This window comes from Echinops telfairi, unplaced genomic scaffold, assembly GCF_000313985.2.
Source record: "Echinops telfairi isolate 266 unplaced genomic scaffold, ASM31398v2 ScPeMD7_655;HRSCAF=1070, whole genome shotgun sequence".
In the NCBI taxonomy this organism is placed as follows: Eukaryota; Metazoa; Chordata; class Mammalia; order Afrosoricida; family Tenrecidae; genus Echinops; species Echinops telfairi.
The window spans coordinates 27,650,615-27,665,627 of record NW_022104553.1 but is presented as its reverse complement, the minus strand read 5'-3'; the positions used below and the strand labels follow the sequence as shown (position 1 = coordinate 27,665,627).

The 15,013-nt window shown below is 45.1% G+C and overlaps 1 protein-coding gene across 9 annotated transcripts in view; it reads right to left on the bottom strand.

The window, feature by feature from the left end:
- Positions 1-13,811, bottom strand: part of LOC123521952 (zinc finger protein 227-like) — a 39,419-nt gene extending 25,608 nt beyond the window's left edge. For 8 of the 9 annotated variants that reach the window (XM_045292407.1, XM_045292412.1, XM_045292408.1 and 5 more), the window contains exons 1-5: positions 13,764-13,811; positions 12,622-12,665; positions 10,746-10,936; positions 8,370-8,496; positions 2,042-2,103 (exon numbers count right to left, since the gene is read on the bottom strand). In XM_045292407.1, coding sequence (XP_045148342.1) covers positions 2,042-2,103; positions 8,370-8,496; positions 10,746-10,760 — 204 coding nt within the window. In that variant the 5' untranslated portion in view covers positions 10,761-10,936; positions 12,622-12,665; positions 13,764-13,811. Of the gene's footprint in view, positions 1-2,041; positions 2,104-8,369; positions 8,497-10,745; positions 10,937-12,621; positions 12,670-13,763 lie in introns of those variants that run through there. The other variant, XM_045292405.1, reaches the window with a different exon arrangement.
- Positions 13,812-15,013: the final 1,202 nt, after the last annotated feature.

The following is a 15,013-nucleotide window of genomic DNA, read 5'->3' as shown; positions in this document are numbered from 1 at the left end:
CTGGGGGAAGTAGGGCAGGTAGGTGATGCTCGCATCCCTGTTGCATCCCATTTAAAATGCAAAAGCCTCACCTACCTCCGCTCACTCAGTGTCTGAGAAGAACAAGAACACAGAAGGGAAGGAGTGAGGAAGACGAGCGAGCACTGTAAACAGACAGAGCAGCAAACCCCATGTCATGGAGTCCAGGCTGAGTCAGTCACCTGTTGCTAAGCAGAAGTGCTCCCTCGGGTTTTCTTGGATGTCAGCTTCAGGGAAGTAGACTGGCAGACCTTTCTTCCGTGGGGCCTGTTGTTTGTTAGCTGAGCCCAGTACAAACTGCCCCATGTGGGGCACTTACACGTCTACCAGGCCATGTGTGGCTACTTTGATAACAATACAACCCACACTCATTTCTGTAGAGAAACTACAGCTCCTCTTTCTGTGAGAACCTGGGATGAGAATCCACCATGCCCTGCTTCAGATGTTCTGCTTACAGGCATCTGAGGGGGCAGATATGAAACGTGCTCCTTCAAGCACAAATAATACAGAGCGAAGCCAGAATTGCCTTTGAAGGAAAAAGAATCTATTATACCTAGGGGGGATAAAATGTCACTGCAGAGTTCTAAAACAGTAAAATTCCGAAATTCTCTAAAAGTCTACTGGGATCAATATATATATATATTTTTTAAATGGGACCAACCAGAATGGGAAAAATGAGAATGCTTGACACTCTGTGACAAATGTAACTCATGTCACTGAACAACTGGTTTAGAAAGTATTTAACGGGAATCTAAAAGGTTGTATAAATCTGTCCTGGAAACACAAGATGATACATGTATTTTTAAATGGGCAAGGTATTACGCATCAATGGAATATGATATAATCACTTAATACGATGTGATCACTTGAACTGCAGGTGATATAACTAAGAAAGCACAATTCAAAATTTCACCTAGTCTCCACCACTGCCATGAAATAAATGTGTATGGACTGTCGGAAGGAAAATGATTTGCTCTGTAAACTTTCACTCAAACTACAACAAATATTTCAAGGGGGGAAAATGACTCACCTGTAAATCAAAACCAACCACCATCGGGTCAATTCTGACTGAGTGACCCTACAGCAGCGGTTCTCAACCTGTGGGTCGCACCTTTGGTGAGTTGAACGACCCTTTCACAGGGGTCGCCGGATTCATCACAGTAGCAAAATGACAGTGATGAAGTAGCAATGAAAATAATTTTCTGGAAAAAAAAAGAAAATAATTTTCTGGTTGGGGGGGGGGTCCCCACCACATGAGGAATTGTATCAAAGGGTTGCGGCATGAGGAGGGTTGAGAACCACTGCCCTACAGAGTAGAACGACTTGCTAGCTGAGGCCGTACATCTTTATGAAAAGAGACAGCCTCCTCTTTCTCCCTCGGAGTGGTTGGTGGAGTCGAACTTCTGGCCTTGCAGTTAACAGCCCAGTGAATAAACCACTGCACCAGCAGGCCTCCTCTGTGTTCTTATAGGCCTATGAAGATGCGAGAACGGAGACCAGGACAAGAAAAGGAGCTGACCTGTAAGCATGGTAGGAGCATGGGTCGTTTTATTATTTATTTATTTTGGAGTGGTTAAGACTACCATTTCCCCAGGAGAAAGAGGAGGCTTTCTACTCCTGTGAAGACTTATACAGTCTCAGGAAACTACTTAGGCAGTTCCATCCTGTCCTATAGGATTGCAGTGCGTTTGGTTTTTTATTATTTTCTTCAACTGATAATTAAGAAAGGGGCCCTGTTGGCCCTTCTGGGTTCACTGTTCCATGGGGGAAAGACCAGGCAGTCTGCTCTCATCAGTCCTGACTACTTCAGAAACCCTAGGGTGTTCTACTCTGTCTTACAGCAGTGACATGAGCCAGAATTGGTGGGTGGATAAGAAAGATGAGAAAGAAAGATGAACAACACAAGTGCCCATGTCCAGCACACAACATGCACTCAATATCTGCTACCAGGAACCTCCCCAAGGAGGAGAGAATGTGTCCCACCTCTGAGAAGTCACATCACAGAAAGCAATGCCTTACTCACCTGACACTTGGTGGCTTTCTCTGGCTCTTTCCAAGGAAGGTCAGAGTCCCAAGGCGGCACAGCTGCAGGAGGACAAAGCGGCAGTGAGGTACAGAGCAGGGCTGCCCCAGCCTCTCTCCGCTGCATCTCCCCTCTCACTCCAAGCAGAGATTCATTCTACCACCGAGTTTCATTTTGTTGATTGATTTCTAGGTCACCAAATGGAGTTTTAAGAAGAGCAATTTTCAGGGAAAGGTAGTATCAGGGTGGGTCGGCACATGAGCCTCCCAGCAAATGGTCCATGGGCAGGAAGAGACTGAGGGAGGTGTTTGTGTCTGTGTTGTTTGTTTGTGATGTCCCCCTCTTTTCCTTCCCCTCTCCCCTCTCCTCCTCCCTGCCTTCCCTGTAGACACCAATCTATTTCGTTGGATATGAAAGCCTTCTTCTTAACCTTTGTCTTTTATCTTAGTGATCTCATACTGTATCCGTCTTTATGTGAGTAGCTAACTTCACTCAGCATAAACCATGCCATCAAAACTCACAGTGACCCTATAGGACAGGAAGAACACCTCCGTGGGTTTCTGACACTGCCATTATTTATGGGAGAAGAAAGGCCCATCTTTTCCCCCCAGGAGCACCTGCTGATTTTGAACTTCAGATCTCCAAGATGGCAGTCCAGTGCATGACCACCACACCGCCAGGAGTCTCACTCAGCATCATGACGTGTTAAACAGTTTCATGATTGTTTGTGATGCTTAGTATGCCACTGCATATATGTACCCAAGCTTCTTTGCCCATTCCCCCACGGACAGGCATCAGGGTGTTCCCATCATCTTGCGATAATCATGGGTAGAGGTCTATTTTGTTCATGTTTTATTCCTTAATTTTTAACAGTTTTAGGGATATGTTATTAAACATACAATTCAATGGTTTAGCTACATTGAAAAGAGCTGTGCAATCATCACCACAACCCATGTTAGAATGTCGTCTTCATTCTTGTCTTTGTTATTACTAGCTCCGCATTTCGCCCCAACTTCCCCTGCCAGGACCCTCAGAAACGATCAATCCAGTGACTACCTTTATAGATTACCTATCCCACATTTCAGATACAGAAAACCGTACCCAAACCCAAACCCAAACACCTTCCAACAAACACAGCAAAACCCAAACGAAAGAAACACAGAAAGTCTGCAATTCAAAAGAAAGTAGAAAATATTAAACACGAGAACAAACTTAAAATGGGTCAAAAGGGAGAACAAGTGCTACATGTGAACTACGTCTGCTTAGATCCACTTTGCAGTGCACTCCCTGGCCACGGGTTGCTCCTGATTTCTTCAGGAATCTACTGAGTAGAGACTGCTGGGTCACATATCCCTGTTTTAATGAGTGCCGAGTGTCAGCTAGCATGGTGGGTTCCTTGGCTGTCGTTTGTCATCCCGCAGTCGCTACTGTTAAGGCTATTTCTATCTCTGTTAACTGGGAGAAACACGGGGTAAAGAGGTACCGTCTTGAAATCCCTCAGGGGCAGTCCTAACTCTTTTCTACCAGGTTGCTCTGAGTCGGCATCAACTCGATGGCAGGGAGTATGGTTTTGGTTATCTCTGTTGACCAGGTCTAAGTGCAAGGATCCAGAGGTACACCATGTGGTACTGGTGACGTCCTATCTGCCTCTGGGACACTTCATTGTAAGGTTATGGTAGAGCAAAACTGACCGATACACAAACGTCATTTGCATTAACCCCCCCTACGCACTTGAAATACATCATTGGTAACCTACCCAATTCTGGGGGCCCCATCATTTGCATCATCTCATTCGGTCATTATTGAGATGATAAAAACTATGAGTCTGTCGTTGTCCTTAGGTGTCATAGAGTTGGATCCAGCTCACAGCAATTCTGCTTGACAGAAGGTCTACCTCATCCTCACCATCATCCTATGTTCAAGCACATGGTTGCAGGCACGGTGTCAATCCATCTGGTGGAGAGGGCTCCTCTTTTTCAATGACCCTCTACTTTCCCCAGCAATGCTGGTACCACTTAATAACATGCCCAAAGTACTTGAGACGAAGTCTCCCCGTTCCAGCTTCTAAGGAGAATTCTGGCTGGACTTCTCCCAGGGCAGATTTGATCATTCTTCTGGCCATCCAAGGTAGAGTCAATATTCTTCCCAAGCGCCATAATTCAAGGACAGCAGCTCTCCTTGCTCTTCCCTTATTCATGGTCCAGCTTTCACAGGCAAAGGAGGTGACCCAAAATGCCATGGCTAAGTCAGCCGTACCTTAGTCCTCAAAAGTCTCATCTTTACTTTGGAACACTTTAAAGAGATCGTTTGCAGCAGATTTTCCCAATACACTATATTGTTTCATTTCTTCACTTCTGTTTCCACAGGTATTGATTGTGGATCCAAATAAAATTAAATCCTTGACAATTTCCATCTTTTCTCTATTTGTCATGATGTTGGCCAGTGATGAGGATTTTCGTTTGTTCATGTTGAGGCTGTAGTTTATCATTTTTAAAAAATAATAATAGTTTTATTGGCATATTTTACACATTCCAATATATCCATTCACATACAATTCTGTTGTTCAGTCCCATCGGGTGGGGTTCTACAATTATCAGTGTTATCAGCTCCTTTTCCTCTCCTTTCCCCTCTCCTTCCCTCTGGATCCTCAGGTAACCACCACCTGTCACTGTCTGAGGGGTTATCCACTTTGACCTTCATGTACGGAGCGATCCTAAATATACAAACGAACATAAGAAAATCTAATGTGGTCAATGAGGTAAAAACACAAAAACCTTACTAGTAAGGGGAAGAAAAATTAACGAACTACAAGATAGTTATTTCGTTCATCAGTGCCATACGGCACACTCTGTCTCTATCATCCATTCCATGTGGCCCTTCTAAGAGGGACTGCGCAATCATCCTGCAGGTGGACTTCGGTCTCCATTGCATCCAGGCCCCTTCACATCGAGTTGGTTGAGTGTTTTTGAACTTCTGACACCTCTTCCCATCAACACTTCATGATCACAGAGGCTGGTGTGCTTCTTCCATGTGGACTTTGTTGCTTCCCTGCTGGATGGCTGCTTGTTTACTTACAAGCCTTTAGGACCCTAGATCAATGGTTCTCCACCTTCCTAATGCTGCGACCCTTTAATACAGTTCCTTATGTTGTGGTGACCCCTCCAACCATAAAATTATTTTCATTGCTAGTTGTGCATTGGGCGACCTCTGTGAAAGGGTTGTTCAACCCCCAAAGGGATTGTGACCCACAGGTTGAGAACTGCTGCCCTAATGCTACATCTTTTGATAGCCAGGCACCATTACCCTTTCTTCACCACATTTGCTTATGCACCCATTTTGTCTTAAGAAATTGGGCCAGGAAGGTGAATATCATACAATGCCACATTATTAGAACAAACTTCTTGTACTGGGGTAAGATTTAGGTAGAGCCCCAAAGTCCATCTGATTCCTTGTTACATATGTGTATATACATATATATAGAAACAAATACACATATGCATATTTATATATTTCCATTTCCCCCATTGTTATTTACCCAGCGTTCACCTTTCAGTAATTCCACTCAGATACGATTCAACTGTTCAAACATGACAGGAAAAGCTACATACTCTTCACCGTCAATTTTAGAACACTTACTGTTCTCTTGTACCCGTCATGATTGGCTCCCTGCTCCGCTCTCCACCTCCTCCCCTTTCATGTCCCCTAAGAACCATTGGTCGAAGCCTGAATATCTTGTATAGATAAACACCAAAAAAAAACCATGCAGGTAGTCACAAGTCTAACAGGAATCATGACACAGAGCAGATGAATACCTCTATGTTAAGGAGGGAGAAGAACATGTTACAAACCATCGGTCCACTCCCCGTATCTTTCAGGGTTACCTATCCTGGGTCCCACTTACCCAACAACAAAAACACCCTTTTAGTCTTCAGCAATCGTGTCTGAAAGGCAAGCATCCTACAAGTACACGGAGTGCTCCAGTGCCCCCCGCCCCCCATCACTTATGCCTTTAGTCTAGTCTTTCATCTTCATCAGTACGTACTCCATGTTCACTTCGCTTTCAGCCAGTAAGGTTGTGTCATCTGCATATTGCGGTGGTTGATGAGTCTTCCTCCAATCCCGAGGCAGCACTCCACCTTTTCAGGTCATTTGCTCTGCATATGGACTGAGAAAGTATGGCTAAAGGATACAACCCTGACACAACCTTCCAGGTTTTAATCCGTGCAACAGCCCCTGGTTCTGTTCAAACAACTCTTTCTTGGCCTCTGTACAGGTTTCACATGAACACAACTGATTGTTCTGAAATTCTCAACCTGCACTACGTTATCCATAATTTGCTCTGGTCCAGAGTTGAATGGCTGTGAATTGGTAAACCTCTCTCTGGTGCTCTCTGCTTTCAGCGAACATCCATCCGGTTACAGCAGAAATAGTCCTTCTTCCACATCCTCTTCTATATCCAGCTTGAACTTCTGGAAATCACCCGTGGAAAGACTTCTGCAACCATGTTTTAAACGATCTTCAGCAAAATTTTACTCGTGTGCTATCGATGACGCAGTGACCCTACAGGATCAAGCAGAACTGCTCCACTGGGTTTCCAAGGCTACCATTTTAAAGGATACACCCGCTTCCCAAGGATTGGCCTGAGGGCTCACTCTAGGAGCCAGGCTTTCTTTCAGTTAATAGCCAATGCTTAACCACTGCACCACCAGGGCTCTTGGGCACATACTGTCTGTGTGTATAAGGCTTATTTAATGTGAGTCGAACTACCAATTATTTATAGGAGATGTCTACAGTGAAAAAAAAAGTTTAAGATCCAAAACGTTACGGTTTTCAAGATGTGATCTCTTATTGCGTCCTTTTCTTGCCCCTCCCTGGATTCGGAAAGGAGGAAGGACGAAGGTCTGGCTTCTCACACCACAGCCCTGGGTACAGATGACTGAAGGCACCCTCCGGTGAAGAATTCTTTCGGTTAAGAGAGTTTCTTTCACGTAGTAAGTTCAGCTAGGAAATCGTTGAGCCATATATGGAATGAATAATGAGGACACGTTAGAGGGATATTTGGGAATGAGTAGTCGTATTTAGCACTTTGAGGTCCGGGCAGTCTGTGTGTGTTGAGCTATGTGGTGGTGATGGTCCTGATTTCAGCTGCACACATGTAAACGTGTACTCTCCACCAAGACACCTCAGAAAGTAGACCTTGGTTAGGTGCTTATCAGAAGACTCAAATCGCTCTAAAACAGCGGTTCTCAACTTGTGGGTTGCGACCCTTTGGGGGTCGACTGACCTTTTCACGGGGGTCGCCCGATTCATCACAGTAGCAAAATGACAGTGATGAAGTAGCAACGAAAATAATTTTATGGTTGGGGGTCACCACCACACGAGGAACTGTATGAAAGGGTTGCAGCATGAGGAAGGTTGAGAATCACTGCTCTAAAACAACCTTGGGCACTCCATTTTGAACATGACCTATTAGGTATCTCCACGACTCGTGAAAAAGCAGCACCGATAACTGGCATCTTTGGGAATCTTTCTAGGTCCCCAGGAGACGCCAATCAACCAACCAGGAACAAGTCTTTCATTCCGTCCTGGACACAACAAGAGGATAAAGGATAAAGGATACAGACAGGGTGGTGATTTAAAGAGGGTAGATCGAGAAGTCTCCTCTTGCGACCTTAGAACTGAGATGGACATGAAAGCAGAAAGGGGGCCAGGGAAGAATTTCAATGAAAGAAAGTTTCCTATGAGAGAGAGCAAGTAAAAGGGTTGAAGACAGAGTTTAAGATGGTCGGTGGTGGTAGCTGACGCCATCAGGTGTGGGGCTCGTTTGCTATCTGGAATACAAGACGAAGGGAACATCTGAGGAACCAGGACAGAGAGGCAGGAACACGCTCAACAAGAGGGGACAGGAGCGTACACTAGAGAAGTCAGGCATGAAGGTCAGATGATGTAGGTGGCTATGAGCCTCGCAAAGAAGTTGCCACTCTACGAAACAAGCGATCAAGGGTTTTGAGTGGAGGAATGGCTCAACTGGATTTACATTCCCCAGGAACCACGTTGGCCGTTCAAGGCCAACCAGAGCTTAGGAAGAGAGCAGGGCTAGTAGAGCTACTTATTTCAAGAACCAGATTTATACGCGCCACTCTCTGTAACGAAAACATAGTTTGGCCAACTTCTGTGCCACTCTGTCCTTTTCTACTCTGTTTTATTTCATTAAACAAGTTATGGGTAGTAGAATCCTGTCCCCCCCAATCAGGGGACCCTTCCAAGACCATGTGAAACCTTGAAAATCTGAGGCGATAAACACACTCCAGACAAAGCCTGTCCTCACCCAGGGAGACCACGTTCCTGAAGTTCTCCACCATCACATCTCGGTGCAGCTTCTTCTGGGCAGGGTCCAGTAGCTCCAGCTCCTCCTCAGAGAAGACCACGGCCACGTCCTTGAATCCCAGTGCCTCCTATAAGATCAAGCACAAGTACACTCTGTCTTAAGACCATTGTCCATATGACCAGGATGGAGGTTATTTGTCCCAGATTTTGAGGACCACAGGTCAATATGTAGAATCCCTGCCCTTCTCTTTCTATCTTGCCAATCCCACAAACTCATCCATTAGCTTCACCCAACACATGCCCAAAATGATAGCCCTTATATTCTTATTGCATGTCCTCAGAGTAAACGTCTACAACTGAAGAATGTTGCATGCTGGGATATGCATGTTTTATGTTTTGATACATATTATCTTACCCCTCCAAACCTGCCATCTCAAAAAGATGGCTCACTCTGTTTTTAGTAAAATTTTATAACACAGACCATCCTCCAACCACACACATTGATTCTGGTTTGACCTTTTTTAATTATCTGTAAGAGTAACAAGCTCTTGGATGCCTGTCTCAGACAGCTCTGTAGTACGTTGTCTCCGCTCTCAGGGCACATGCCACGCCTATGAAGTCCAACGTTGAATGCACTGAGTTGCCACTGCCATGCCTTGGCGCTTGCTCCAATGGTGTGTCCCTTCTTTGCCAGGCGACTTGCATGAGTTCCCTACACATTTCAGTTTCCGTTTTGTATAATGGTTCAGTGCTTTGCTCAATACGAGCTTCTTTCCAACACAAACAAGAGAATATACACATTTACAAGAAGGAGCGTTGAAGAGTTCATAGAAAATGGAATTAAAACGTAATGGAATTTTTCCACAAACATCGCCCTCATATATGTATACACAGGACACACACACATATCACTCATTAACAGCGGCGGGGGTGGGTGTGGGTGTACTGAGTAATTGATTAATAAACATTCTTTACAAAAGAGTAATGTTTACCCCAGGACAAAGTTCAGAAGGGTTAAGAAAGGAGGGGGAATGGTGACAATTTCACCAAAAAGGTGTGTAGAGATGACTGAATGGAACCTAATTTGCTGTGGAAACTTTCATTAAAAACACATTAAGACATTTAAAATGAGTAAAATTCGTAAGGTTCTTTAATGTCGTAATAAGAGTGTGGTTGTGGTTGTTGTCAGGTGCCGCTGAGTCAGTTCTGACATGTAATGACCGAAGGTACAACAGAATGAACCCCTGCCTGGGCCTGGGCCACCCTCAGAATAGGTGCTACAACTGAGCCCACGGTGGTAGCCACCGTGTCGATCCAGCTGGTGGAAGGTTCCTCTCTTTGCTGCCTCTCTCCTCTACCAAGCTTGACGTCCTTTTTCAGGGACCAGTCTCTCCTGATAACCTGTCCAGAGTATGTAAGGATGAAGTCTCTCTATCTTTACCTCCCAGGAGCTTTCTGGGTGGACTTCTTCCAAGCCAAGTTTGTCTGTTCTATTAGCAGTCCCCGCTACAGTCAGGGTTCTTTGCCAGGACCATAATCCAAATACACTGGATTCAGCCTTCCTGATTCAAGGTCCACCTTTCACATGCATAGGAGACACGTGAAAATACCAGGGTTTGAGGCAGGCACACCTGAGTCCTCAAAGTAATATCCTTGCTTTTCAGCACTTTAAAGAGTCTTGTGCAGCAGATCTACCCAGTGCAATCTAATCACCTGACTGCTGCTTCCAGGAGCAATGATTGTGGATCCAAGTAGGTGAAATGGTTGACAACTTCAATCTTTTCTCAATGTATCATGATAATACCTATTGATCCAATTGTGGACTCTTGGGTTTCTTGAAAAAGTTATAATTCATATGAAGGCAGCAATTCTTGATCTTCATCAGCCAAGTGCTTCAAGGGTATGTCTAAGAGTTGCAGTAGTTAAAATTTGCAGGCTAAATGGACAATGAAGTAGAAACACACACACACACACACACACACACACACACAGAATTTCTTTTTTTTACACACACACGTTTCACACCAGTGAATGAGAAATGGAAAACTTCAGATAGATACTGACTACAAAACTCTATAAAGGTACACGTGGAGTAATAAATATATTTGCAATGAAAAAAAAGTACACGTGGAAAAGCATATGTCAAAAACATGGAACTGGTCAAAACAGAAATCAAAAGACGTAACTGTTGAATAAGGAAGTGGTCGATGGGAGAACCACTCATTCCCAAGCTTTCCTTTAGTCTTATTCTCGAGAGAAAAATGAAGGATAAAGACAAAATATAAAAATTCCAAGCCAAGCCAAGCCAAAGTGAGCCAGAAAACATACAAATGTGCACCCCCCACAAACCAGGTCGACCAATGTCTGCCCCACTCACCATGGACGCTCTCATTCTGCTTCCTGCTTCTGGTGCTGAACTGTCTTGAAATGTGAGGAAGCCTGGGCCGAACTAGGGAGGGAGGAGACAGACGTGAAAAGGCGGCCGAGGATCCTGCTCCCCTTCACGGACACTGACTGTCAATCAGCCGAGGGGTTGGCTCCTTCCTCTGAGTGGTTTCAGCTGCATGTCTTTAAAAAAAATGTTTTTATACACAAATTGTTTGGGGTGGGGGCTTGGTGGCCAACCTCCCTCCCCTGCATTGTGTTATCCCTGCCCACCTTTCCACCCTGTCTTCCCAAAGCCCATCCCTCCAGCTCCCATCCTTCTGGTTTGCCTGTCCTTCCTTGCCTCCTCATCTTAGCTTGCGGGCGAATGTTGTCCCTTTGGTTAGTGTATACTTAATTTCTGGCAGGGACATTTTCCTTGAGAGTGTGTATTAGAGCTTACATTCTGAGCACGGAATCTGCAGACAGCTGAGTTTATGGTGTAAACTCCATGTCTTTTTTTTTCCCCTCTCAACGGTTTTATTGGCACATCATTCACATATCATACAACTGAAGTTTGATCATTCAATCACATCAAGGGAGTTGTAAAATCACCACCACATGTATCTTAAAACCTCTCCCCCCAACCCCCCACCGCATGGTCACATAGCCTTCCAACTGAGCTGTGCAATCACTAGCAGTTCTAGTGCTCCCGCCCCCCTCCCATCCTCACTGTTCACCCCCCAAATCCCCCTTCCCTCCCCACCGCCCATCCTCCACTCCTGCATTCCCTACAACTCCTTGTATCAGTTATTACCATCATACATCCATTCCTCCTGTGCTTCACAGGTGGGAAACCCAACAGAAAACAGTGCAAGACAGATCGCACTGAGGTGGTACGGAGAAGATCATATTAGTATAAAGGCAAACAGACAAATGATGCGTCAGAGGGAGAAGACCCCCATCGACGTTCAAAAAGCCAGGAAAGAAATTTCTGTCATTGGGACATCCAAGAGCTATGTGGACCCAGGACTAATTCAGGTCACGTCTATATGGAGGACAACTGGCCTGGCTCTGGGTTCCATCCTGCATAATCAGGATGATACTAGTCTCTGCCTGACAGTAAGGCTGTTTGGGACTCTTGCCTTTGACCAGAGTGGACCTGCCAGGGGCTCCGTCTGACTAGGAGCTAGGATTTAGTGTAAGTCCAGCATTCATGCCTGGATCTATGCTTTTTTTCTCTCCCCCCAATTTGCTGTAACTTGGAAATTGATACATGTCACATCATTCTATAGTTCAATCATGGCAAACATAATTGTACAACTTCTTCCATAATCAGTCTACAGACATACTTTTCCTTCATGGACTTGACATCATTTCCCTCTTATCTCCCCCACATCTCCTTCTTGCCACTCTTCCCAAATCCTTGTTATGTATGTATTATTTATTTGGCTGTAGGCTCAATGTCTCTGGGTTTCATTTACTGAAAAACAGAGAAATAAGTAACACTGCTTCAAGAGGGCCACCCCAATGGCGGTACACCTGTGAGATACATCCTATTATACACAAGCATAAATATATACATATAAATATAGAAGTAAATATATAAAATATAACAGAATGGCCATCATAGGATTCCTGGGATAGTAAGCATCTTAATACTGTGTATAGGGTGTCAATGTAGCAAAATCTCCTTTGTCCAACAACCAATAGTACACCACTCTTGGTACCAGCTGCAAGTTTTGATTACAGTCCCCACACTGTCACATCCTGTCTCCCACTTCCTCTTTGTGTTTTCCTTCACCTCTCTTAACCCTTCTGAACTTTGTCAGCAGGTAAATGTTACCATGTGCAAGCTCAAAAGGTTGGAAATTCTAAGGGGTGCTTACCTCTCTGTGTTACTGGTCTTCCCCAGGATGGACCTATTCTTTGGCTGAAAATGGAAACAAAGTGTTGAGTTCATATGCAGACCTCAAGGCTGACTAAAAGTCATCATCTCGGGGGTTCCACCCATCTCTCTGACCAGTAAGCCTGGTCTTTAATACGATTTTGAGTAGTGGTCCACATGTTCCCCTCAGCCTAACCAGGGCCTTCTTTCAGAGTAGTTGGTAGTGGTAGCCGGGCACCATCTAGTTCTTCTGGTCTCAGGGTGGTGGTGACTGGCATTCAAGTGTCCATCCATCCACTGGACTCATTGTTTCTATGTGTCTTTGATTTTCATCACCCTTCTTTTCTCCAGATGGGGAGAGACCCAAAGATGCACCTCAGATCTTTGTCCACAAGCTTTTCCAACCCCAGCTGCCACTCAGCACAGTAGGATGTAGACCCTTGTCTTTGTGGACTGTTGCTGACTTTGGTGTCCCCTAAACCATGGTCCTGAGGCTGAAGATCGGTGACCCATTACCTCAAGGTGGTTTCCTTCTGTCTGAGAAGTTTTCATAAATCTGCTCCCCGTGAGATCTACCAAGGGGCCCTGGTGGCACTATGGCATGTACTCGGCTGCTAGGTATTAATTTAGCACTTTGAAACCAACAGCAGCTACAATGGAAAAAGATGAGGGGAAATGTCTACTCCTGTAAAGTGTTCCCAGAAACCCACAGGGGGCAGTTCTCCATGGCCTATAAGGTGACTGGGAGTCCGAAGTGACTCATTGGCAGGGAGTCTGTTTTATGCTCCGCCACGTTCACCGGCATACTTGCAGAGAAGGTTTCTATCTTCTGTCAAAGCTATGGATATTCGTGAGTGGACTCCCACTCTCGCACGCACCATTTTTAAGTCTGGATTTTACCTACGGGTCTTACAGGCACAGGGATTAAGATCACAGGCTTGGAACAAGGCTGCTTGGCTTTAGTGGATATCCCCCTGCACTAGCCCAAGGGACCCTGTCCTTCCAAAACCAGGCTCATTGAAAGTCCTGAAGGGTTCGGCCCTGACCTGACCTCCGCCCGCAGGTGCTTCCAGGGAGAAGGACGCTTAGGAGGGAAGAACTGTGGAAACAGCCCCCAAAAACGACCATTAGGATGGGTCACACCTGTTCTAAGGTGCTGGGTCGGTGTGGGAGGAGAGGAGGGGTGCAAACTGCCGTCCTCCGTCCCTCGGGTTGCGCTGGTGGCCGCCCTTCTCTCTGTTCCACTAGCGACACCCCACGCGGCCAGTGCCAGGCTCAGCCACGGCCACGAGCCACGAGACGCGCGAGGGTGCGGCAAGCGCGGAGATCACTCACCTACCAGACCGGAACTCTAACGCGCCCTGGCTCTGCGACCGGAAGTGACGCCTCCACAGACGGGAACTACATTTCCCAGAAGCCCCCAGGGGAACATGGGGAGCCCGGCCCTCCCTTCCCAGAAACGCTCGGAAGCTAAACCTTCGATTGTGAACTCTCAGCACAAATCCACTCAATGAAATCAAAAGTGAAATAAAAATGTAAAACTGTCAAGAGCTCCGAACTCCAGGACTACAACTCCCAGAATCCTATGCGGGGATCTACGCCATTGTAACGTCCAGTAGTTCCTAATACTCATGCTTCTTGCCCTCTGCCATTCCTGGGCGCGCAGAGTTTAGCCATTTTTCATAAACAGTAACCTCAAATATCTGACAAGCATTTTATTTTCATCTTTAAAATAATAATAAAATTTAGGAAATATCTAACATGCTTCATAGTCATAAAGAATAATTGTTTGTATGGCACAAACAGCTTCAATCATTCTTTACAACCCACTACTATAAGAAATTAAGAATGATATGACAAAATAATAATTTATAAATTGTTTAAGGGTTCATGAGGGAGGAGCGGGGAGGGAGGGGAAAAATGAGGAGCTGATGCCAGGGGCTTAGGTGGAGAGCAAATGCTTGGAGAATGATGAGGGCAATGAATGTACACACATGTGCTTTATGCAATTTGATGTATGTGTGGATTGTGATAAGAGTTGTATGAGCCACTAATAAAATGAATTAAAAAAAAGAAATCAAGAATGATGATACTCTTTTGTTTATACATTTTGAAAAGGCTCAATCTAATAGGAAACATATTTAAATACAAAAATAAAGGCAACGAAAGCACACTGTACAGTAGACTCATTTCTGTGATGTCCTGCTGCTCTGCCTATTCACTCTTTCATCCGGTAAGACTTACTGACGGTTTGGGCTTGATGCCTAAAGCCCTGTGCAATGACCAAAATTAGTAACTTGGCGGCGCCAGGCTGCCTATTTTTTTTTTTTAACATTTTATTAGGGGCTCATACAACTGTTATCCCAATCCATACACACATCAATTGTGTAAAG